Source organism: Triticum aestivum, chromosome 1B (genome assembly GCF_018294505.1).
Source record: "Triticum aestivum cultivar Chinese Spring chromosome 1B, IWGSC CS RefSeq v2.1, whole genome shotgun sequence".
Classification (NCBI taxonomy): domain Eukaryota; kingdom Viridiplantae; phylum Streptophyta; class Magnoliopsida; order Poales; family Poaceae; genus Triticum; species Triticum aestivum.
In genome coordinates this window covers 582,784,494-582,808,724 of record NC_057795.1, presented here as the reverse complement: position 1 = coordinate 582,808,724, position 24,231 = coordinate 582,784,494, and the positions used below count along the sequence as shown (strand labels likewise).

Below are 24,231 nucleotides of genomic sequence, written 5' to 3'. Positions count from 1 at the left end.
CTATCTAGCGACCGTGGATGTGCATCGCTTGAACATAAGTCAATATCTACTTTGTATCGTGGCCAAAGGTACAATATCGATTCAATGCTATAAAGATTGGACACTCACATATCACATTTTTTTCTATTTAAATAAACCTTTTTCAGTTGTGCATGCCAAAGTTACAGTGATGTTTCTTCAAATAACCAATGTAGCTATCATGCACATGCACCATTGTTACTCTTGCATTCAAATTCATTAGTCTTGGATGATTTAAGTTTCTATTTTGAAGTAATATATATAATATTCATATATGAATTCAACGGTTACGCAATTCATGAAATGGAGGCTATGTAATCATATGAGGTAACACTTTTAAGTAGCTAACTACAATATCCATTTCTTTTTGTGCGCCTCTACACTAACACGTCAATGCATTATGTTTAAAGTAAATAACCAATGGCACTAAATTATCTATTTACACGAGAAATACATAGGCTGAGCGTTTGATCCCTTTTTTTGTGAACGCGCCACTACACCCGTACGATTGGCCGCGCCCGTGTGAACGTCCAAGTTATCGGCGCATCATCCCGAGTTATTGTCTTTTTTTCTAGGGTGGACTTCACACCAGTTATTAACTGCTGACGCGTGCCCCGTGTACACAGTCTAGCATGACCTTCCCGCTAGCACGGTCCAAAATTAGTTGAAACTGGATACAAACGATCCCGTGGGTGGCAAAATCTCCCGCCTCCTTCTAAAATTTCCGCCACCTTAGTCTTTAGCATGCGAAATCCCCCTTTTGTCCTTGGTGCACGGAGACCAACAGTTACAATACCGCCCTCATCTACATGATAGGTCGGGGCTGCTTTGGTAACTTCCGGTTCCCCCCACTACACGGCACCCCCATTTCCTCCCACCCCCCCTCCCGCAAAAACGACTAACTCCACAGCACCAGAGTATCTTACATCACGCCGTCCGTACTTCATCGCCCTTTCTCCCCTCCTCTCTCGAAACCCTAGACTGCTCATCCACCGGAGTACCATAGCCCATTCACTGCCAGCAGCGTCCACCTCACCGGATCTGCTTCTGCGCCCGCATCTACCCCTCCCACCTCCCCTAGAAACAAGTAGACTGCTCATCCACCACTGTACCACAACCCATTCAGTGTCGGCCTTGTCCACGGCGCCGGATCTGCTTCGCTGGTACTCTCGTCAACCGCCGCGCATCTGCAGCGGCTCATTCGTACTCCACACCGGAGACGCTTCATCCACACCCCCCGGAGCCGCCCCACCGATGCCCCCGTCGATGGCCTCTGATCCTCTTCGCCGACACCTTCCTCAACCCTACCGGAGGTGCTTCACTGACACCTTCCTCAAACCTACTGGAGCCGCTTCGCCGACACCAGCGTCAACCCTGTCGGAGTAGCTTCGCCTATACCATTCTCAATCCTACCGGGGCCGCTTTGCCAACTCACAAGTCCACGGCCTTAGATCCGCTTCATCGCACCCTCATCCAACCTACCGGAGCAGCTTCTGATGCCCCGTCCGTGGCCGCAGATCCGCATCGTCGACACCACCCTTAACCCAACCACCGGAGCAGCTTCTGACGCCCCGTCCATGGCCGCAGATCTGCATCGTCGACACCATCCTTAACCCAACCACCGGAGCAACTTCTGACGCCCCGTCCACGGCCGCATATCCGCGTCGTCGACACCATCCTTAATCCAACCACCGGAGTAGCTTCACCTACGCCCTCGTCCACGGCCATAGATCCGCTTCGCCCACATCGTAGTCCACCCTACCGGAGCCGCTCCACAAACACCCTACTCGACGGTTCTAGATCTCCTTACCAGATCCCGACAGCTAGCGCAGCGTCATCACCCTCGACGTTTCTAACCTGATTCCCACCGTCTGGAGAGATGCCAAGCACCCGCCACGGCCTAGGTACTTGTCACCTTTAAACCCGTCCAGCATCACCTGCCCGATGTACTTCAAATATACTAACCGGTCGTTGTTACCTATTATGCAGTTGGCAAAAACTACAAGGACGATGTTTCTTCTGGATCTAATAGCTTGGCCAACCAAGATCCTGGACTGAGGCATTGATATGATCTTGTAAGCGCGTCTCTCTCTCTTGTATTGTTCTGTGCCAGCCACCGTGCTTTGCTAGGATTTTCGACCAGTAATCCCTTTGTGCAGACAATGATTTCTACTACTGGCTGCTAAATTAGATATGTAGATCGCATACATGATACTACCTGTACCTCCGTTCCTAAATATAAGTCTTTCTAGAGATTCCACTATAGGCTACATACGGAGCAAAATGAGTGAATCTACACTCGAAAATGCATCTATTTAGGAACAGGGGCAGTACATTACACAAAATCATAGGTGGCATGTAGGAATTCCAATGCACTACATTAGGCTCCCTTAGAGTGCCTGTCAGTCCAGCATACAGAGTCATGGCTAGTTTATGGTACGCACACAATCGTTAATTGGTGGTTTAAATATGTGCAAGGGATATGCAATGTACTATCATGTAGAGATGTCTGAAATTAGATGTGTCAACTTGCAGATAGGCTTACACAATGAAAAAGTACAAGATGTATGTGGCAATTTCATGGAACATCGCAAAAAAAGGAGAGGCAACGGTGAGCCTATACAGTGTGCTATGGTACGTCACTCCTCCATTGCAATCATCGTGACATGTTATTTGTATGCCAGTTCTATTAGCCAAGTTTCTTAGGGACAGTTATTACGAGTTATCCTAAGAAAATAAGCACCTGTGAATATAAGCTCCATGTAATATGCCAACCAGTTCTTTTCATTGCGTTTTCAGCTTATCTTTGGTATGATTAGTGGAAAGTCTAGATTGCATTATATATATTTTTCATTTTGCTGCACATATGGAAATTAATTTGACTTGCAAACATCACAAATTGAACCCAGTGCAGTAATTAATATGATAGGAAAATAGACCATCAGTATTTGCTCAAAATGCAAATACAAAGATACCATCTACTTGGCACAATCTACTTTGGTCAATGTTTTCCATAGAGATCCCATTGCCTAATTTAAACGAAGAATGCATGACCCACATTTAAATTAAGAAAAATTATTTGTTGAAATTCGATGGTCCAAGTGGCTGGTTATTATCATATAGCAGCACCACCTGAAAGCATCATATAGCAGCAGCAACAGCTCATAGCAACTCATCATACAGCAGCAACAGTCTGCAATTCATCATATACCAGCAGCAGCTCATAGCAATTCATCATATAGCAGCAGCAGCTCATAGCAATTCATCATATAGCAGCAGTAGGAGCAGCTTGTAGCAACTCATCATATAGCAGCAGCAGCAGCTCATAGCAATTCATCACATAGCAGCAGCAGCAGCTCATAGCAACTCATCATGCAGCAGCAGCAGCTCATAGCAATTCATCATATAGCAGCAGCAGGAGCAGCTCATAGCAATGCATCATATAGCAGCAGCAGAAGCAGCTCATAGCAATTCATCGTATAGTGGATCAGAATGAAAATTGGCAAAAAAAATCAAAGGAGATCCTCACCTTGTTGGATGAGCTCATCCTTCAACAGCACCTCAAGGCCATGGCCTGGGAGGAGGGGAGGGGGAATAAGGTGCCTTCTGCCGCAGTGTGGCATCAGCCGTAGTTGTGCAGCACCCGCTGGAGTAGTGCGTTGGACAAACCACAGTGGAGCAGTTGCTGGAGATCATGAGAATGAGGGGAGGCGCTAGAGGGAGGAGACCCCAGGGAGATTTGCCCCTACCCGTCGGCCATGTAGCCTAGCTGGATATAGCATCGTCGAGGACCAGGCCAGATGGGACCAGTGGCGACGGCTCACTGGAGGAACCCTAGTGCTGCAGGCAGGGGATCAAGGTAGAGGGAAAGGGGAGAGGAGATGCAAGCGGGCAGGGCAATGAATGCTTGCGTGTTTGTTTTTACTTGAGGGTCAGGTGTGACACCGGCGTCAGCAGTTGCATTTTGAGTGAAATATAGGCAGACAACAGAGTCATTTTACTATTCCCCTTCCCTTCAAATTTTAGTGAGGTTCTACCCGAAACACCCCCCTCCAAAGAGAAATTAGTTAAGCCCAAGCCCATAACTCAAAAATGACTTCTTTACATCTTTTATGGCTTATTTTGACAATATACCCTAAAAAGGCGGAATCGAACTGGCCCTTAACCTGCAATTCAATTGTGCATGCAATGATGGATCACTCCTGCCTGCTATCTGTACATTTAGGCATCATCATACATGGCATAACCTAATACATGTGCATTCCATTGTAGAATCTGGAATATGCAATATTTATGTTAGTTCATACATTGCACATGATGTTTAAATGCCCCTTAAATCTGGTCAGTCAAGTGATGGTCTTTAAGCCTCCTTCTTTGCTTCTTTTCTTGATATGTAGGATTTGCTCACACATCTGTTCAATTGCTTGTTTGCATCAGCCAGCCATACTAGGACTGTTTGCTTTGATTACTTGCTGTTCTTGACCTAACACTCTAACAGAGCTTGTCAACGGTTTAAACACTAAGGGCTGCTGTAGATGGGGCCTTGTCTAACTCATAGGTGAATAAAGGTTTGGCTGTACACTACAGTAGGCTCTCCAAGAGTAGCTGGAGATCCAGTTCAAAGGCATGCCTAGTTTTTTACATAGTGCAGACATAGTAAATGCTCATTTCATTGTGTGCAAGTGCAAGAGATGCGGCATGTTTCATTATGTGGTGTTGTTTTGTTATAATCTCATCCTTTTGTGTTCACAGACTGGAAAGTATGCATATTTATCTTCCAAGGAGACGAGTAACTAGTTTGTGTCACCTTGCAGAGGGGGTGCAATGAAGACAAGATTGAGGATTTCCAAGTACAAGATGTTAGGAAGGAGCCTTGCAAGAGAAGTAGGAGCTGCGCTGAGCCTCTTCAACCTGCTAAGGTAAGTCACTGTATGCAACTCAATAGTTCAATTCCTTGTTTGTTTCAGGCATAGTTAATTTTCTCTTTTCAATTGCTTTATTTGTCCTCACTTAATGAGATGCCCAAATAATTATGCCTGATGTTCGGTACTTGTATCATTATTAGTTGACATAATTAAAGGCCTTACCATTTAATTACTCTGTCGAAGTGTGCCTGAAGCCTTGAAGTCTATTAACCAACTATTATTGCATGAGGCTCACAATCTAGTTTATACTATGCTAATGATTGCATAGTTTTTCCTCCTGTAGTATGTTTGTATGAAACCCTCGTCTGTTCATTATGCTCCCTAAGACTTTAATTGAGGTACAGAATGGCCAACTTCTTGCTTACATATACGCAACGTGATGTCTAAATTTGTAACTTGTCTGTGTTTTCGATTGGGCCCCAACATCATGCTCCTCTGGTGAGCTAAGAGGGATTTCTGTATGCAGGCTGCACAGACTATCTTTTTTATAATTTTTAAAATATCACCTGCTTATGCTTCATGACGTGTAACATTTTTTTGTGAAAGTGAGGTGTAACATTATTGTTAGTCATGTTTTGCCATGTAGTACAAAATAGTGTCTTGTTCGCTTCACTGTTGTAACTATATTTTTGCCCTAGTCATGTGTACTTACAGAAACATTTCAGGATGAAGTGACATCAACACAAAAATCTGCGAGCAGTGCGGCATGGCCGTTACCGAATGATTATGGATTGGAATTGGAATGTGCTGATGTTCTCGAGCATCAACTAGAGGTGGCAAGACAACGTGTACATGATTGTCAGCGGATAATCAACAAGTTGAGACTGGACATGCAGGTATTAGATGCAGGAGTCAAAAAAATGAAACAAGACACCGAGGTAACCATGAAGGAATTGGAGATTTTGCATACTGAAATTTGTGCTATCTGAATCCGGCCAATCCTATTTTCTGAAGAGATTATAGTTCAAATGGAGTTAAGTTGATGCGCGTCCATGATGTATGAGCCGTATTTGCCCAGTGTATGTAATTTGCTATTTGTGTATGCTTTATTATCACCTGTGCCGTACCATAATGCCCAGTGGGTATAATCGGTTGTAATTTGTTTATTGTATAGTGTAGGATTATTCTACCTTTCTATGCCTTGATCTCTTTGTTGTATAGTGTATGCTTTTTAGAGGTGATAGTATTGAGTAGGATAATTCTTTGAATATGCTATATCATTCAAACGGGGGCCAACTCGCCTGACCATGGGCCTTCTACATCTCGTAGGATCCATGGGCCTTCTACATCTCGTAGGATCCACGGGCCTTCTACGTCTCGCAGGATCCATGGGCCTTCTACGTCTCGCAGTGTCCATGGGCCTTCTACGTCACGTAGGATCCATGGGCCGCCGACTCATTTATGGGTCTTGGACTGGCCTTTAATGGCCCGTAGACGGGCCTATAATGGAAATCGTATGTTTTATTGGCTGACCATAACGGGCCGTTAATAAGCCGTATTTGGTGATGCTATGAAAATGGCCCAACAGACTAACGGACCACAAACGGGCCGACTGTAACGACGGGCTGAATTTGGCCCACAAGCAGAAAATGACGGTAACGGGCCGTAAGTAACCAAATGCTGCAAATGAGCCCAACAGACTAACGGACCACAAACGGGCCGACTGTAACGACGGGTTGAATTTGGCCCACAAGAAGAAAGTGACGGTAATGGGCCGTAAGTAACCGAATGCTGCAAATGCACCCAAGAATAAATGGGCTCTGAGAAGGCCGAAAGATAACATGGGCTGGAAACGGCCCAATTGAATAACGGGCCCTTAATGGGTATAAAGCGATACACTGTTCATTACGGGCCAGTTTCACCATGGGCCGTTAATGGGTCTAAAGTAATACACTGTTCATTGTGGGCCAGTTTCACCACGGGTCGTTAATAGGCCAAGAGTTACATAGGGCCTCATATGGGCCGAAAGACGTCATGAGCCATACATGGGCCAGAAGTGAAAACGGGCTGGAATCATATTGGATGGCCCACATGACGCTACTGGGCCTAATTCGTATAGGGCATAACGGGCCTTGGGCTAGCGGGCTGTAAATGGGCTATATGCGAAGATGCCGTTAACAGGCTTTCCATGGGCCGACCCGTCACCTTTTGACCAAGTCAAACAGGCCAGCCTTTTCACAGGAATGGGCCTCTGTTGGGCCGTGCCACGTGTTGACGTATCATAGGCGCCTTCTGTCCAATGAGTGGATGACATCTGTCCCAACAATGAGTCGACACGTGTTTCCTCCAGCCAATGATGATTTTACACGTGGAAAATCCCCATTGGTCGGGGCTATTAACGGCTTATCGGATCCAAACCCGGCCCGATAGCTTAACGGCGTTCCGTTACGGTGGATGCCACGTGTCGGTCACCCTTGACGAAAGCGCTTCTGTGACGCGCGACTTATTGTCATGGAAGTGGACACTTCCGTGATGATAATTTTGGTAATGTCATCGAACACTTCTACGACGGCACATGTATGACTATCTCTATTCTGTCATAAATTTGTCATGGATGTACATGCATGACAAAAAACATGACCTACTGTGACAAACACGTATCATCACGGAAGTGTATTTTTTTGTAGTGCATGCATCTAGAGTATTAAGTTCATAAGAACGGAGTAATGCCTTAAGTAAGATGAAAAGATGTAGAGGAATAAACTCAAGCAATATGATGAAAACCCCATATTTTAACCCTTGATGGCAAGAATATAAATACGTGCCTTGCTACCCCTACTTTGTCACTGGGTGAGGACACCACAAGATTGAACCCACAACTAAGCACCCCCATTGCAAGAAAAACCAATCTAGTTGGCCAAACCAAACCAATAATTCGAAGAGATATACAAAGATATCAAATCATCCATATAAGAATTCAGAGAAGATTCAAATAATATTCATAGATAATCTGATTATAAATCCACAATTCATCGGATCTCGACAAACACACCCCAAAAGAAGATTACATCGGATAGAACTCCAAGATCATTGGTACGTCTCCAATGTATCTATAATTTTTGATTGTTCCATGCTATTATATTATCTATTTTGGATGTTTTATATGCATTAATATGCTATTTTATATTATTTTTGGGACTAACCTATTAACCTAGAGCTCAGTGCCAGTTTCTGTTTTTTGCCTGTTTTTTAGTTTCGCAGAAAAGGAATACCAAACGGAGTCCAAACATAATAAAACTTTCGCGATGATCTTTCTTGGACTAGAAGCAAACCAAGAGACTTGGAGATGAAGTCGGAGGAGGCATGAGGCGGCCACAAGGGTGGAGGGCGCGCCTAGGGGGTAGGGCGCGCCCCTGTCTTATGGGCCCCTCGTGGGTCTCCTGACCTAATTCTTCCGCCCATATATACTCTTATACCCCAAAACCATCAGGGAGAGCCACGAAAACACTTTTCCACCGCTGCAACCTACTGTACCCGTGAGATTCCATCTAGGGACCTTTTCCGGCATCCTGCCGGAGGGGGATTCGACCATGGAGGGCTTCTACATCAACACCATTGCCCTTCCGTGACTAGTTTACCACAGACCTACGGGTCCATAGCTAGTAGCTAGATGGATTCTTCTCTCTCTCTTTGATTCTCAAGACCATGTTCTCCTCGATGTTCTTGGAGATCTATTCGATGTAACTCCCTTTTGCGGTGTGTTTGTCGAGATCTAATGAATTGTTGATTTATGGTCATATTATCTATGAATATTATTTGAATCTTATCTGAATTCTTATATGCATGATTTGATATATTTGCAAGTCTCTTTGAATTATCGGTTTAGTTTGACCTACTAGATTGGTTTTTCTTGCAATGGGAGAAGTGCTTAGCTTTGGGTTCAACCTTGCGGTGTCCTTTCCCAGTGACAGTAGGGGCAGCAAGACACATATTGTATTGTTGCCATCGAGGATAAAAAGATGAGGTTTTCATCATATTGATTGAGTTAATTCCTCTACATCATGTCATCTTACTTAATGCGTTACGCTGTTCTTTATGAACTTAATACTCTAGATGCATGCTGGATAGCAGTCGATGTGTGGAGTAATAGTAGTAGATGCAGGCAGGAGTCAGTCTACTTGACACGGACGTGATGCCTACGTTCATGATCATTGCCTTAGATATCGTCATAATTATGCGCTCTTCTATCAATTGCTTGTCAGTAATTTGTTCACCTATCGTATTATTTGCTATCTTGAGAGAAGCCACTAGTGAAACCTATGGCCCCGGGTCTATTTTCCATCATATAAGTTTTGGATCTACTATTTTGCAATCTTTTACTTTCCCATCTATAAATCAAAAATAGCAAAAATATTTACTTTACCGTTTATCTATCTCTATTAGATCTCACTTTTGCAAGTAACCGTGAAGGGATTGACAACCCCTTTATCGCGTTGGGTGCAAGTTTGTTTGATTGTTTGTGCAGGTATTTGGTGACTTGTGCATTGTCTCCTACTGGATTGATACCTTGGTTCTCAAACTGAGGGAAATACTTACTCTACTTTGCTGCATCACCCTTTCCTCTTCAAGGGAAAAACCAACACAAGCTCAAGAGGTAGCAGGAAGAATTTCTGGTGCCATTGCCGGGGAGATCTACGCCAAGTCAATACATACGAAGTATCCATCATAAACTTTCATCTCTTGCATTGCATTATTCGCCATTCGCCTATCGTTTTCCTCTCCCCCACTTCTAAAACGATTTTCAAAAAGATTTGCCTTTTTATTCGCCTTTCTTCCGTTTGATCTTTTGTTTGCTTGTGTTACCATGTGCCTTCTTTTTGCTTGCATCTTCGCTTGCTAAAAGTTTATGGATCCCCATCCATTTGCTAATCTTTTTAAGAGATCCAGTTATGATGAACCAATTGCTAGTGAGTTGAGTGCACTAGATTATCTTTACGTTGTTTCGCTTGAAATCCGTGAATCTAAAAATTGTGATTAAGTGCTTTATGAAGTGATTCACGATAGACCTTGAATAAAAAGCATGATTGCAATGATTTTATTATAAATTCTATTAATGTCAATTATGCTAAAAATATTCAAAACCCTAAGCTTGGGGATGCTAGTTTTGCTATGTCCACTACTTGTTGCAATGAACATGATTGGGGTGATTCTTCTTATGATCTTGAAAATTTATTTAAGCACCATGATGAATATGAGTTTGAGAATAATGTTTGCAATAATATTGAAAGTGGGTTTGGAAGAGTGTCAACTTTAGGTCCCACATATTTGGAGAATGTTCAATCTTATGAGTTTTTTGATAAAAGTGGGTTTGGAGAGGTCATGACTCTAGTTAATGTTAATCCCAGTATTTTGGAAGAGTGTCAACTTCGCTTGCATGTGGGTCATGTTGAGAATACGTTATGTGATAGCTATTTTGTTGAATTTTCTTATGATCCTGCATGTAATTATTATGAGAGAGAAAAATATGGTTGTAGAAATTTTCATGTTACTAAATTACCTCTCTTCATGTTGAGATTGTTATTATTTCTTTCTTCTTCCTTGCATATGGTGGTTTTTGCTTTTCTTGATAATTTGTTTGCTTATAAAATCCCTAAGACTTAAACTTGTTTGTCGCGTGTTTTATGATGATTTCTTTGTGCTTTAACTCCTCTCTTTTATGTGAGCATCATTGAAATTATCAATGCCTAGCTAAAAGGCTTTAAAGAAAAGTGCTTGTTGGGAGGCAACCCAATTTTATTTTTGTTCATTGCTTTTTGTTCCTATTTTGCTTTGAATAATTCATCTAGCCTCTGGTTAGATGTGTTTTTTGTTAGTTAGTGTTTGTGCCAAGTAAGACCTTTGGGATAGCTTATGGTGATAGTTCTTTTGATCCTACTGAAAAACAGAAACTTCTGCGCCCAGTAAATAATTTCCTGGATTTTATTGAAACGTGCTTTTGATCTGATTATTTTTCTCTAGATTGGTGCACAAATTGCCCAGGTTGTCCTAATTTTTCAGAATTTTTGGAGTTACAGAAGTATTCAAGAGTTACAGATTACTACAGACTGTTATCTTTTTGACAGATTATGTTTTCTATGAGTTCTTTGCTTATTTTGATGAATCTATGGGTAGTATCAGGGGGTATGAACCATGGAAAAGTTGGAATACAATAGATATTACACCAATATAAATAAAGAATGAGTTCACAACAGTATCTTAAAGTGGTGATTTATTTTCTTATACTAACAGAGCTTATAAGATTTTATGTTGAGTTTTGTGTTGTGAAGTTTTCAAGTTTTGGATAAGGATTTGATGGACTATGGAATAAGGAGTGGAAAGAGCCTAAGCTTGGGGATGCCCAAGTCACCCCAAGGTAATATTCAAGGACAACCAAGAGCCTAAGCTTGGGGATGCCCCAGAAGGCATCCCCTCTTTCGTCTTCGTCTATCGGTAACTTTACTTGACGCTATATTCTTATTCACCACATGATATGTGTTTTGCTTGGAGCGTCTTGCATGATTTGAGTCTTTGTTTTTTAGTTTGCCACAATCATACTTGTTGTACACACCTTTTGAGAGAGACACGCATGAATCATGATTTATTAGAATACTCTATGTGCTTCACTTATATCTTTTGAGCTAGGTAATATTGCTCTAGTGCTTCACTTATATCTTTTAAGAGCACGACAGTGGAATTATTTTATAGAAATTGATGAACTATCATGCTTCACTTATATTATTTTGAGAGTCTTTTAAACAGCATGGTAATTTGCTTTGGTTATAAAGTTAGTCCTAATATGATAGGCATCCAAGAGGGATATAATAAAAACTTTCATATAAAGTGCATCGAATACTATGAGAAGTTTGATTCTTTATGATTGTTTCGAAATATGAAGATGGTGATATTAGAGCCATGCTTGTGAGTAGTTGTGAATTTGAGAGATACTTGTGTTAAATTTTGTGTTGGGGATATAACTATTAGGTATGACCCGCCCAGGAGGGGCTGGGTTATACCTATAGGCGATTCATAATATGAAGCCCAAGAAGACACTTGAAGATGGCGGTTCAGTTAAGGGCCCAAGGCCCGAAGGCGACTTAAGTCCCATAGAGATAAACCGCCATATGTATATGACTTCTATTGTAAGGCAGGAATAGATAGTCACCGATCCAGACACTGTTTATGGGCCAGCCAGGACTCTGTGAGCCGCTGGGCGTCGACCTCTGTATATAATGGGCCGATCCGGCGGTGGTTCAGGACAAGTAAGATCAAATCGAGAAATAGGTCAGGCGGATTTTGCTCCTTGGTAATCGAGACATAAGCAACACCACCTCAAACTGGATTAGGCCTTTACCTTCACCGCAAGGGGCCGAACCAGTATAAACTCCCATGTCCTTTGTCCCGTTTTAACCCCTTTAAGATTCCTAGTTGCGATGGCTCCACGACTAAGTCCTTTTGCTAGGACAACTTATGTGACCTTTCCATGACAGTTGGCGCCCACCGTGGGGCCAACGCACGGTAGATTTTGGTTCTTGAAGGGCAGCTTCGAAGGGCTCAAAGGATACGCTGTGGGCCGGATGACCAAGAGCCGTCGCGGCAAGCTCTACATCAACTATGCAGGATGGGGCCCCGACGCCGACTCAATAGAGTATGGGTACCAGGTCCCCTTTGGCGGAATCCACGTCTTCATCGGCAAGATCGGCGAGCCGGGCCCTGAGCCGGACATCTGCACCCACATCATCGAGACGGCTCAGCGTGCAAGACCCTCCCGAGCTCAGCCCGCCGTGAAGCGTGCCTTCGTGGGATGCATCCATGGAGGGAAATTTTCTAAAGGATCTGTGTCTGGCGGTGAGACGGCCATCTACTCTGATGGTGAGTCATTTGTGGGTGAGACGGATTCATTGTATCAACTGCAAGATGGCGGGTTTGGGGGCTGTTCCGATGGCAACAGCATTCCGGACCCCTTTGAGCTGCCGAACAGAGTCGGGATCTTCATGGCTGGCACACAACCCGGGCAGAATTCTATGGCTGCGGTGGCAGTGACTTCCGAGTTAGCAGCGGTGATGGCAGCCGGGGCAGGATGCCCCGCGTGCCCGCCAACTCAGGTCCTGATGGCTTTAATGGATAAGATGACAACTCTGTTAACCGTCGTGGTCAATTCGGCGGATCAATCTCAACATGATGCGGAAGTAGCGCAGCTACGTGAGGACGTAGCACAGGCCAAGGAGGACTTGGCGGCAGAGGACGTCAGGATGGCTGCAGAGCAGGCGGCTCTGGATGCTCAGGCCCAACGGATTCAATCCGGGGCTTTTCAGCTTACGATGGATCAGAACACATCAAATGAAATCATGAGGAGAAGGCACCAGTCCCGTCTGCCTATGGTTTATGATCCTAGAAACCTTTTTGCACGCCTGGTGTAGGACCCAGTAACCCGTCGGAGGTAAACCGGGCCGCGGCGCCCGGGGCTGGGACGCCGGTTCAACCACGTATGATGGAACCCCCTCGTCAGCATACTGCTCCGCCTCAGCATGTACCAGTACCACCGAGTCATTATTCTAACCCTTTGGAGAACATGATTGCTGCGGCGGCACGATTGGCGGCTCTCCCAGTGGATGGCGACTCTCCAACAGCGGTTGAAACATGAAGGGTTAGAGAACTTCTTCAGACAGCTCTGGCACAACAGGAGGCATATTCTTATAGTAGAGACATGATTCATTCCACCCCTCGCCCAAGCTAGAGCTATAGCAGGCACATGGACTCGCCAGCTGTTTCAAGCAACGCCCGGCAGCGTGACCAACCGTGCGGGCATGACCCGGAGCGTGATGGAGCTCTTAATTTGGTTGATCAAGACAGATTGCGTCAGGAAGCTGAGCGGGCGGCTCAGCAGGCGGCTTATAAGCCCCTTCCGATTTATCCGACGACTTCAATTGAGACAGGCGTAACCTCTAGGACTGGGGGAGTACCTTGTTTGGTACCGGCTCTTCGTAATGAACGTTTGCCCAAGGATTTCAAGGGACCTCGAAAGGTGCCTAATTACACGGCCGACTTACAACCTAGGTCATGGATTGAAAGCTACGAGATGGCCATGGAACTATTGGAAGTCAGTGATGCTGCAATGGCCAAGTACTTTACCATGATGCTGGATGGAACAACCCGTACTTGGTTGAAGGGGCTACCACCTAATTCCATTGGTTCATGGGCAGAGTTAAAGGGCCGGTTTATTTAGAAATTTAAAGATACATGCAAGCAGCCCATGTCGATTGTGGACTTGACTAATTTCATGCAAGAGGAGGGTGAATCCATGACCCATTGGGTGCGCCGGGTCAAGGCCATAATACATTCATCTGATAAGATGGACGCCGGCTCTGCAGTCTTAATGTTGGAGAAAAATTGCTGTTTTGAGCCTCTAAAACAGAAGCTGGGGCGGCTCAAGCGCGATTGTAATGACATGGGCCAGCTGATGGCGGCTCTAGTCAAGTATGCCGACTCTGATAGTACCAAGGATCCCGAGTCCGATGATGAGAAGACAGGGAAGGTAAAGAAGAACGGCAACACGAAGGGCCCGCAGCATAACCCGGCGAGTCAAGGGGGCAATAACAAACGTAAGGCTGATGGCAACTCAGAGTTTGTGGCTAACACCAATGCGCAGGGCAACAATCAACAACGAAAGGGGAGGCCGCCTCCTCGGTCTGGCGGGTCAGGTCTCACTCTTGAGCAATTGTTAAATGAGCCCTGTCCAAGCCATGGCACTCGGGGAAGCCGGCCACTCACCTGTGGAAGGATTGTACAATTATGAAGGCTTTCAAGAATTATAACATGTTTGACAGCAATCATGGGCTGGGCGGCGGCTCAGGCGGCGGCGGTTTTCATGGTCCGGGTTATGGAGGCGGCGGCTCTAATTCTGGCTTTCAGGGCCACCAAAATAATCAGGGTGGATATAATCAAGGCAACCAGCAATCCGGCCAAGGGGGTCAGCAGCACCAGCTCCGGGTATCAAAGTCATCCAAAGCAGTTGAGCAGTGGGCAGTATCACGTTTTCACCACAAGTTATTGCAAACGGGACCAGAAGCTTCACAAGAGGGCAGTGAATGCCGTTGAGCTGGCAGTTCCCCAGTACTTGCGATGGTCTGAGCAACCCATTATGTGGAGTCGGGCGGATCACCCGCCCCAGGTTGATAACCCGGGTCGCTTGGCTTTGGTGGTGGCACCTCAAGTTGGTGGATACAAATTTACTAAGGTACTCATGGATGGAGGTAGCAGCATTAATATCCTTTATTATGAAACCTTCGGTCGCATGGGGTTAACTAATAAGAATCTTAAGCAATCCAATATTGTTTTCCATGGTGTGGTTCCTGGTAAGTCAGCCTATCCAGTTGGCAAGATTGAACTGGAGGTAGCCTTTGGAGATGAGCATGATTCCAGGGCTGAGAAGTTAACTTTTGAAGTGGTCAAGATCAAGAGCCCATATCATGCTCTATTTGGATGGCTGGCTTATGCCAAGTTCATGGCGCGGCCGTGTTATGTTTATCTACAACTCAAGATGCCGGGTTACAAGGGGACCATCATGATTCATGGTAGTCGGAAGGTAGCCTTGGAGTGCGAAGAAGGTGACGGGGCTTATGCTGAGTCGGTCTGTGCAGCAGAAGAGTTGAAGTTTTACAAGGATAATGTTGATCCGGCTGATATGATGTCTTTAAAGAAGCCAACCACGTAGCATGACACGATGATGAAATTTAAATCAGCTGATGAGACCAAGCTTGTTGATTTTGTCCCTGGTGACTCATCCAAGCAGTTCAGTATTAGTGCTAATCTAGATCCCAAATAGGAAAGCGCGCTCATCGAGTTCATCCGTGAGAACCGGGACATCTTTGCATGGAAACCTTCTGACATGCCGGGTGTACCGAGAAAACTCTCTGAGCACACTCTCAATAATGATCCAAAATTTAAGCCGATCAAGCAGTTTCTTCGGCGGTTTAATGAGGAGAGGCGTAAGGCCATTGGTGAGGAAGTGGCCCGGCTCTTGGCAGCTGGGTTCATCATTGAAGTATTTCATCCTAAGTGGTTGTCTAACCCGGTGCTAGTGCTCAAAAATAATGCCACTTGGCGCATGTGTGTGGATTATACGGACTTAAACAAGGCTTGTCCGACTGATCCTTTTTCTCTCCCTCGTATTGATCAAATCATTGATGCTACGGCGGGTTGTGAGCATTTGAGCTTTTTGGACGCTTATTCTGGTTATCATCAGATCAAGATGGCCGTTAAGGACCAGGAGAAGACATCTTTTATTACTCCTTTTGGAGCCTTCTGTTATGTGTCTATGCCTTTTGGGCTCAACAGTGCCCAGGCGACTTTTATCAGTGATGTGTGCAGAACTGTCTTCACAATCAGATTGGGCGCAATGTTCATGCTTACATGGACGACATTGTGGTGAAGTCCAGAGAGAAGGAGACCTTGATAGATGATTTGAAGGAAACCTTTGATAATCTCCGGGTCTACAAGATGATGCTTAACCCGGCCAAGTGCGTTTTTGGTGTGCCAGCGGGCAAGCTTTTGGGTTTTCCGGTTTCTAACAGAGGCATTGAGGCTAACCCAGAAAATATCAAGGCCATCACCTCCTTGGCTAAGCCAGCGTGTATCAATGATGTTCAGCGTTTGGCGGGTCGTATTGCTGCCTTAAGCTGGTTAGGTGAGAAGGCCATGCTGCTGTATCAGATGATGAAGAAAACAGATGACTTTGTCTGGAGCGATGCTGCTAACGATGCATTTGAAAATTTGAAGAGGCAGCTAGCTGAGCCGCCAATTCTCACTGCTCCCATTGATAAGGAGCCATTATTGTTATATGTGGCTGCTAACACATGTGCTGTCAGTGTGGCCATTGTGGTGGAGCGCAAGGAGGCTGGCAAAGAATATCTGGTTCAACGGCCGGTTTATTACATCAGTGAAGTGCTTATTGAGTCCAAGCAGAGATATCCACATTGGTAGAAGCTTGTTTATGGGGTGTTCATGGCCAGCCGGAAGCTTAAACAATATTTTCTGGGTCATCCCATCACTGTAGTCAGTTCTGCTCCTTTAGGAGATATCATCCAAAACAGAGAAGCCATAGGATGAGTCGCCAAGTGGGCCATTGAGCTTGGGCCTCATGGTTTAAAGTATGTGCCACGCACTGCTATCAAGTCTCAGGCACAGGCGGATTTCATCAATGATTGGACAAAGCTGCAGATGCCTGAAGAGAAGTCGAACAATACATATTGGACTATTCACTTTGATGGATCCAGGCAATTGGAGGGCTCGGGGGCTGGAGTCGTTTTAGCTTCCCCTCGGGGTGACAAATTTTGTTATGTGCTAAGGTTGATGTTTCCTTGTACTAGCAATGCAGCTGAGTATGAGGCCTTGCTCAATGGTCTTTAGATGGCTAAAGAGATGAACTTAAGCCGGGTAAGGTGGTTTGGCGACTCAGATTTGGTGGCTCAACAAGTTTCTGGCAAGTGGGATTCCAAGGATCCCCTCATGGCGGCTTATCACCGTGAAGTTGATGCTGTTGCTGGATACTTCAAGGGTTATCAAGTGGAGCACATTGATCGTAGAAAGAATGAGGTGGCTGATGCTTTAAGCCGGTTGGCCTCTCAGCGTAAGCCGGTGCCACCGAACACTTTTTTGGATATTCTGCATAACCCTTATGTCAAGTTGCCTACAGAGGAAGATTTGGCTGTTCCTGACCCGAAAGCACAATTGGTGGCGGCTCTTCACATCATCCCAGATTGGACAATGCCATATTTGGCTTATATGACGTGGGGCGAGTTACCTGAGGATGAAACCTTGGCCAGGCATATAACCTGGCGGTCTAAGTCAATGACAATTGCCAACGGCGAGTTACATCATCGTAGTATCACTGGGGCATTTCAGCGTTGTGTTTCTCCAGAGGAAGGTCAAGAGATTCTTCGCAAGATTCATGAAGGAGATTGCGGCCATCATGCCGGTTCAAAATCCCTGGTGGCTAAAGCTTTTCTTCATGGATTTTATTGGTTGACGGCTCACGCTGATGGAGAGAATTTGGTCAGTAAATGTGATGGTTGTTAGAAGTTTTCATGGCGAGCTCACGTGCCGGCCACTATTCAAGAAATCGGTGATTAAATCAGTTAATGGGCCAGTTAATCGCTACTCACTAGGTGGCCGACTCGAATAGTGCCTATTCGTGGTGTTAACTACCCAAGCCGATTAACGGGTCTGTCAGGCCGAGTAATCGGTTGTCAGACCGGTTAGTCGCCATGACCAATTAACTGTTGGAAACAAAAGCCCAATATTTTGGCCCGCTCGGCCCCTCCCGCTCCTAAATTAGCTAGGTTTTGGCTCCTGCCGCCCCTCCCACTCCTTTTCCCATCCAGCCCCGATCTGGCTAACGACTGGCAGGTCCTCGCCGGCGCCCGATCGAGTAGCTCTGCCACTGCATGCTGCAGTAGCCCCGCCGCTAGCCTACCTGCTCCTCCTTCCCATCCATCGGCTGAACTCCTTCACCCGTGGGCTCCTCCCAATCTCTCGTCCCAGCAGCCGGTCGCCATCTTCTCCCAACTGCCTGCTGCCGTCGCTGCCGACCTGCTCCTCCATGGCTTCACCGATGAGCAAGGTAACATCTTCTTCCCCTCTTAGTCTCTGTAGCCGTTGTGGTCTGGTACATCATTGATTCAATTTCCAATTTCATACAGCCATACAATGAGATGTGTGAGTGTGATCACTGATCAATATGTATGAGTCGTGATGATCTATTTAGGGAATAGATGTAATGTAAGTATGTAATTACTTAAGATTAGTAGATCGATGGGTTGTTCCAACTAAATTTTGCGGACATTCACTCCAATTACAGTAAATTAGTAGACGGATGGATGGCTTGATGTATGCCTGTCTATTATAGTAATAATTGCTGTATTGGTTAAAATGTTAATGCAGAAACACTCCAATTATAGCAATGAACTAATAATCCATGGATATTCTGCTTAGGGTATATTAAATATTAATTGTGGGATGATCTGTACATTAAAAACTCGTTGTTTAGCAAGTTAGGTGTAGGTTATATTAATTTTGGGCGGATCTGTACGTGCAATAGTTGCCTAGCTAGGATTTCTTATGCTACTGTAACATACTCCAAAGTCCTGACAAATCTGATTTTCTATGGTATGATCTGTAGACTATAGATTAATTATTTAATACGACAGATCGCTCATTGATACTTATTATGTTTGCTCATTCAACATATTTGTAGGGGTCTACGGTTGCCTCTACCGGTGCAAGTTCTCATACTCTCAAAAGAAATTCAGATGACATGGGGTGGGAGTTTGCAACCTTGATCAATCCTTTAGATCTACAGCGAGTGAAGTGCAAATTGTGTGGAAAGGAGATGGGTGGAGGCATCAATAGGATGAAGCAACATATTGGGCAGGTAAAGGGAAGTGTGACAAGTTGCAATGTAGCCACACCAGATCAGCAGAAAAGGTGTAAGGATGCTTATGAGGCACCACAAAAGAAGAAGAAGCTGAATAAAAAACATGATGAAGAAGTACGTGTTGAGGTTGTCATTCAAGTTGATGATGACAATAACGAGGAAGAGCTGCATGCAATTGGAGAAGGTGAAGCTCGCAAGTCAGGGCCTATTGATAAATATGTGATGCCAATTGATCCTTCCATCCCATTGAAGAAGTTCCAACAGAACATAAATGATGCAATTGACAAGGAGGAAGCTTACATGGTAGGGCAATATTTGGCTAGATGGATGTACAAGAAAAATATTCCTTTCAATGCTGTCAATGATGATGACTTCAAGCAGTTTTGTGAAGCCCTTGGTTGGTTTGGTCCTAAATGGAAGCCACCTTCCCAATATATGCTCCGAGAGAAGATGTTGCTGCAAGAGGTGGAAAGAACAAAGGATTTGATGAAGCCACACGAGCTTGAGAGGGTGGAAACCGGGTGCTCTATCATGACCGATGCTTGGACCGACAAGAAAAGAAGAAGTATAATGAATTTGTGCGTGCATTGCAAGTTAGGGACCACCTTTCTTGAATCAAAGGAGGCGTCGGCTGATGCACACACAAGTCTATACATCTTCAATTATGTAGTTGAGTGCATTGAGAAAATTGGTATTATTTTTGAAGTCTCAAGTTTGCTTTCATTCATTGATTTTCATAATGTTGTAGGTGCTGATTTTGAGATTTTCCATCTTGTAGGTGTTGAAAATATTGTGCAAGTGGTCACAGACAATGCTTCCAACAACATGGGAGCAAAGGAGATGTTGAAAGGAAAATGGCCAAAAATCTTTTGGAGCTCATGTGCAACTCACACCCTCAATTTGATGGTAGAAGCAATTGGAAAGCTGAAGCAATTTGGCCCTACAATCATCAAAGCTAAGCAAATGATGATTTTTCTTTATGCACATCATAAAACAATGTCCTTGATGAGGTCTTTCACGAAAAAAAAGACATTGTTAGACCGGGGGTGACACGATTTGCTTCGGCATTTCTTACGTTGCAAAGTTTGGTTTCTAAAAAGAAAGAACTAAGGGCAATGGTTTGTAGTGATGAATGGGAAGCATGCAAGCACACGAAAATGGTGAAAGGAAGGTGGCCAACGCCACAATAATGAGTAGGGGCTTTTGGAAAAATGTATCACTTTGCATCAAGGTATGTTTATGGGGGCTGTTTGCATCTAGTCATATGTTGGGGTGTTTGCATCTATGTATTTATACATTGGGGCTGTTTGCATCTTGTCAAGTAGTCATAGTTGTAGTTGTAACTTGTGCATTTCTAATGTTGGGGCTGTTTGCATGTGCTTATATGACTCATTTCATCATTTTTATGTTACCTTGCAAGGTTTTTGAGCCATTGGTGAAGGTGCTTCGGTTGGCTGATGGGGATGGTCCATCTATGGCCTCTATGTATGGAGAACTAATAAGTGCAAAAAGGGAAATCAAGGTTGTTGTTGAAAATTCAGAAAAAGACTATTTGGTGATCACTAATGCCATGAATACCAGATGAGTGGGAGGCTAGATTCTCCATTGCACATGGCAGCATACATCTTGAATCCCAAATATAGTTATGCTGACCCAAGCATCTTTACGGATGTGGAGGTAGTGGCTGCGCTTATGGAAGTCATGGAGACATTTTATTATGATGATGACATCAAGCAAAATAAGGTGTTTAACATTGAATTCACCAAGTTTAAAAAGAAAGAGGGTATGTTTGGGAAGGTGGCTACATCGAAAGCAATGGAGAATAATAATTTTGATGCCGGTAAGCATGTTCTCAAAGCAAAAAAACTTATTATAACATTTATGAAATTATGGGCTGATTGCATGTTATTTCACTTGTCTCAAATTGTAGTTGATTGGTGGACAACTTATGGATTGCAAACTCCTACATTGCAACACATGGCCATAAGGATACTCAACTTGACCACAAGTTCATCCGGATGCGAAAGAAATTGGAGCACTTTTGAAATGGTAACTCTTAGACTTCTAACAATTAGTCAAATCTGAATATTCTTCTCACAATTTGTCAAATCTGAATATTCTTCTCACAATTTATTTCATGAGGCTTCCATTTTCGTTTTGTAGGTAGATGCAAAGAGGAGAAATAAACTAGATGTGGCCCGTAGGGACAATCTAGTTTATATCCAATTCAATGGAAGGATGATTGAGAAAAGAAAGAAGTTATCCTCTTCTAGTGATGTTCTTCTTGGTGAAGATGCGTCACGAGCACAAGATTGGATATGTGAAGAGGCATACTTTGATGATGAGTTTGATCCCACTACGGGGGTGCCATACAACATCATTGATGAAGCAGTGGGGGAAAGCGAACCTACAGAGCTTCGTAGGAGTGCACGAGTTAGAGAACTCCATGAAGTTGAAGAATACGTTGAGGATGATGATGATGAATCTGATCATGCGGTAGATATGGATGATGATGAGATTGATTACGAGTCCGATGATGATGGGGTGATGGCAACCAAAGATGATGATGATGAGGAGGAGGAGCCCCCGCAGCCTTGAGCCATACGACGCAAACTTATTTTGCTTGCTATTTGTGTGCCCGAACCTTATGTTCTTAATCCTTATTACCTTGATACCTATTTCTATGTGTGTGGCCGAACCTTGTTAGCATGTTACTTATTTGGCTATTTCTATCTATATAGCTGAACTTATTTGGACCATGTTACCTATTCGTCTTGTGAACCTTATTATGAATTATATTCGGTATTTCCTATTTGTGTGGCTGCTATTTATCTTTACATGCGGATGCATATTGTGTGGCTGCCATTTATTTTGTGTTCCCTTTGTGTGGCTGCCATTTATATTGACATGCTGGATTGCATATTGTACTGTGTGGTTGCATATTTATCTTGATATGTCGGATGCATATTGTTTGTTATTTCCTATATCCGGGTTAACAATTTTACCTCTTGTGATCTTGTTTATGACTTTTATTTTTCATATACCTATAGTACCATATTTTGCTATATCATATAGCTAGGAGCATGGGAGTGTGGTACAATACATATTTTTTTTGAATATACATTGCTAAATTCCTATTTAATCTACCGATTAATGTTCGACCGATTAATCCAGTTAATAGGCCGATTCACCAATTAATCCTTACTCCCAAGCTGACCGAGCAGTTACCAGTTACCGAGTTCCTCAACATTGGTGTCGGCTCAAGAATTGAGGATGATTCCAATTACTTGGCCATTTGTAGTCTAGGGACTTGACATGGTTGGGCCTTTCAAAAGGTCCAAGGATAAAAAGACTCACCTCTTGGTGGCGGTTGACAAATTTACAAAGTGGGTTGAAGCAGAGCCGGTCAGTAAGTGTGACGCGGCAACGGCGGTTCAATTCATGAAGAAGGTGATTTTTCCATTTTGGCTTTCCCCACAGTATCATAACTGATAATGGCACTAACTTGTCCAAGGGTGCCATGGAGGTATTTTGTCAACGTGAGCATATCCGGTTGATGTTTCATTAGTAGCTCACCCCCAATCCAATGGTCAAGCCAAAAGAGCCAATTAGGAAATTTTGAAAGGCATCAAGCCCCGACTTATGGTTCCCTTGCAAGGGACGTCGGGTTGTTGGGTGGAGGAGTTGCCATCGGTGCTATGGAGTATCAATACTACCCCAATAGATCTACGAGTTACACCCCTTTCTTCATGGTTTATGGATCAAAGGCGGTTCTTCCTAGTGGCATCCGTCATGACTCGCCCCGCGTGGTGGCTTAGGTTGAAGCTGATAATGAACAAGCGTGTCAGGATGCACTTGACCTGTTAGATGAGAAGCGTGACTTGGCAGCAGCCCGTTCGGTAATTTACCAACAGGATCTGCGCCGTTATCACAGCCGTCGGGTTAAGTCCAGAACCTTTCAAGAAGGTCATTTGGTGCTTTGGCTCATCCAAGATCAAACTGATGCTCACAAGTTATCCCCACCTTGGGAAGGGCCCTTTGTGGTCAGCAAGAACTTGAACAACGGGTCATACTACCTTATCGATGTTCGAGAGCACAAAGAGTCACGTAAGTCTGAGGAGGAGACCCGCCGGCCATGGAATATCGCTCATCTTTGGCCTTATTACACTTGAGCCACCGGCTCTTATGATGTACATATTTTTTGATGATGTATATATTATGATAAGTAATAAAGTAGGACCTATGTCCTTTTCATCTTCAATGATCATATGTCTTCATCATAATAATTTAAAAAAAAGATCAATTGGGGGCTGATCATATTCGAATCTAGCTTAAACCCTTTGGATCTGACTCTGATCGTATTCGAATCAGAGTCGTTAAAAAGCCTCAAGGTCACTAGGGGGCTTCCTGTTCAAAAATAGGTCGTATTCGAACCAAAGAGAACATAGCTGTCGGTACCCTCTTGATCGGCGCAATGCCAAAACCCAACTAGGGGGCTTCTTGATCATATTCGATTCATAGATTAACCCCTTTTGGGTTCGACTTTGATCGTATTCGAATTAGAGTCGTTAAAAAAGGCTTAAGGTCATTTGGGGGCTTCCTGTTCAAACATAGGTCGTATTCGAACCAAAGAGAACATAGCTATCGGTACCATCATGATCGGCACAACGCCAAACCCACTAGGGGGCTTACTGATCGTATTCGAATCATAGCTTAACCCCTTTTGGTCCAGCTTACTGATCGTATTTGAATCAGAAGCCTCGCTTCAGATTTTCTTTGTTCAGCTTCAAGTTTTTTGCAAATACTCTTTTGGATTTATCTTGAGACTTTTTGTTCATATCAGAGGCATATATATGTGTGGTTTCTATTTAACCCGGC

General features: G+C 44.1%; 1 protein-coding gene across 1 annotated transcript; it reads left to right on the top strand.

The window, feature by feature from the left end:
• Window positions 1-21,330: 21,330 nt before the first annotated feature.
• On the top strand, window positions 21,331-21,951 carry LOC123096062 (pheromone-processing carboxypeptidase KEX1-like). The gene is made up of 2 exons (XM_044517656.1): window positions 21,331-21,402; window positions 21,517-21,951. The coding sequence occupies exons 1-2, from the start codon at window positions 21,331-21,333 to the stop codon at window positions 21,949-21,951; spliced, it is 507 nt and encodes a 168-aa protein (XP_044373591.1).
• The last annotated feature ends 2,280 nt before the right edge of the window (window positions 21,952-24,231 follow it).